Below are 2,089 nucleotides of genomic sequence, written 5' to 3' on the forward strand. Positions count from 1 at the left end.
TCTCTCATTCTCGCTCGCTCGCTCGCTCGCGAACGTCGCAAATCCGGGATCTCGACTGACTCGACTCTCTCGACGGTCTCGTAAGAAATATAAACCCTCGTCCGCGCGTGAGAGAAAGAGAGAGTATAGTGCGCGCTACGTAAAATCTGGTACGCGTACAGACTACAGACAGACGCGCGTGTGCGTGCCGTGTGATTTCTCCCGTTGGGCCTGTCCGCACTCCGTTGTCGCGCGCTGATAGCTGATAGAAGTTGATAGACAAGGTGCGGAAGAGGAATTAAGGAGGTCGTCGTCGCCACCGTCACCCTCGCCTTTGCCATCGTCATCGTCATTGTCGATCATCCGCGCAGCGCGCACCTACACCTATCGCGGAGGAAGAGAGCGAGAGAGAGCGCGATCAGCCATCATCGTTCGCTCAAGTTAACGAGGAGTCCATTCGTGAGGGATGTCCACCCCCGCGAGGAGGAGATTGATGAGGGACTTTAAGAGGTACTTAGTGCATGACGGTATTAACGTGCTCCATCCGTCCGCCCGCGCCCGTCCGTCCATCCATCCGTTCGAGTTCGATCGCGCTCTCGGGGCTCGGGGCACGACGACGCCATTGCAAGCGCAGCGGCTCCTGGTGCGCCCGATTCGCCTCGCCTCGACTCCGCTTCGATCCGCGGAATCGAGGATTTCGCGCGTGGGAGATCACGCATCTTTTGCGCGAATGTCAACCGCGTTTATTATTAGAAATGCTGTTCAATCGTCCCTCTCGCCGTCTCGCGTTCGCCCGCTGCCCCGACCCCGACCGCCTCCCCTCCCTCCCTCCTATTCCGCTTTCTGGCCCAATAAAACAAACCGTTCTTCATCCTGTCGATGGTCCGCGTGATACCGCGGGCCCGATACGTTCGGTCGTTTCTAGAACAATCTGGCAAATCATTATGATGATCTCACTTAACGTTGATTTATACTCGCCCGTTTTTGTATAATGTATATGTATAATTGAACGGGGCGTTTTTCTGGACACAATTTTCGTGTAAGACTTGTACAAGGCTCGGCGACCGCGAATTGTAATAAATTTATTAGGAGCGAATCGTAATTTTGTCATCAGCATCGCGCATGATTCGTCAGACTTTGCAATGATTAGTTCTATGACAGTCAATGACACTGTATTTATAGATTGTGCGTTAATATGTATGTACTTGGAATATAAGTTTGATTTATGTAAAAAAGACAACGATATCATCTTTAATATTCTTTTTTCTTTTATATGCAAAAAAACAAAGTTTTATATGCCGTTTTACGAGCAAGATAAGGCTCTAAAAATTGTTGTTTTTCCAAAGATTACAGGAGGATCCCCCAACTGGAGTGTCAGGTGCTCCGACAGACAATAATATTATGATATGGAATGCAGTTATATTTGGGTAAGACAGCGTGATTTTTTTTTATTTTACATTTGTTCTTTGATAACACTTGTGTCTCAAGGAAACGTTATCTTTGGTCAGAAATATATGTCTGCGTAATATGTATTAAAAGAGCTTAGGATACCTTCTACATAAAATTTAGCCTATAAAGTGACCAGTTTATCTCTTTTTTATTTAAGTTTCCAAGAGATAAGATAAGATCAAGTACTTAAACATTGAGTGTACAAAAGTTCCTTATGGTAGGACGTTTGTGTATGTTTCAGACCACACGATACTCCATTCGAGGACGGCACATTTAAACTTACAATAGAATTTACAGAAGAATATCCAAACAAACCACCTACAGTGAGATTTGTTAGTAAAATGTTCCATCCTAACGTGTACGCGGACGGTGGAATATGTCTGGACATACTTCAAAATCGTTGGAGCCCTACTTATGACGTCTCGGCCATCTTAACATCTATACAGGTACTATCTTCTCTTTGTTTTTGATCGCAAAATGTGTTTTGACGTTACTTAATTTTCCTTCTGATATTTCAAACAACTGGGAACTGAATATTACAAATCGTGGAATTTAATGAGTTAGTATTTTATGAGAATACGTAAATATGCACGACGAACAAGAATGCTTTTGATGTCTTTATATTATGTGGAGAGATTTTTTTCTCTCTTTATAGGTTGAT

The 2,089-nt window shown here is 44.4% G+C and overlaps 1 protein-coding gene across 2 annotated transcripts in view; it reads left to right on the forward strand.

The window, feature by feature from the left end:
* The first annotated feature begins 6 nt into the window (after positions 1–6).
* The window catches only part of LOC112467558 (ubiquitin-conjugating enzyme E2-17 kDa), a 4,455-nt gene continuing 2,372 nt past the window's right edge, over positions 7–2,089 (forward strand). For both annotated transcript variants that reach the window (XM_025036241.1, XM_025036242.1), the window contains exons 1-3: positions 7–489; positions 1,326–1,406; positions 1,670–1,874. In XM_025036241.1, the coding sequence (XP_024892009.1) occupies positions 446–489; positions 1,326–1,406; positions 1,670–1,874 (330 nt within the window). In that variant the 5' untranslated portion in view covers positions 7–445. The remainder of the gene's footprint in view (positions 490–1,325; positions 1,407–1,669; positions 1,875–2,089) is intronic.

Source organism: Temnothorax curvispinosus, unplaced genomic scaffold (assembly GCF_003070985.1).
Source record: "Temnothorax curvispinosus isolate PA1 unplaced genomic scaffold, ASM307098v1 QBEX01017532.1, whole genome shotgun sequence".
Classification (NCBI taxonomy): Eukaryota; Metazoa; Arthropoda; class Insecta; order Hymenoptera; family Formicidae; genus Temnothorax; species Temnothorax curvispinosus.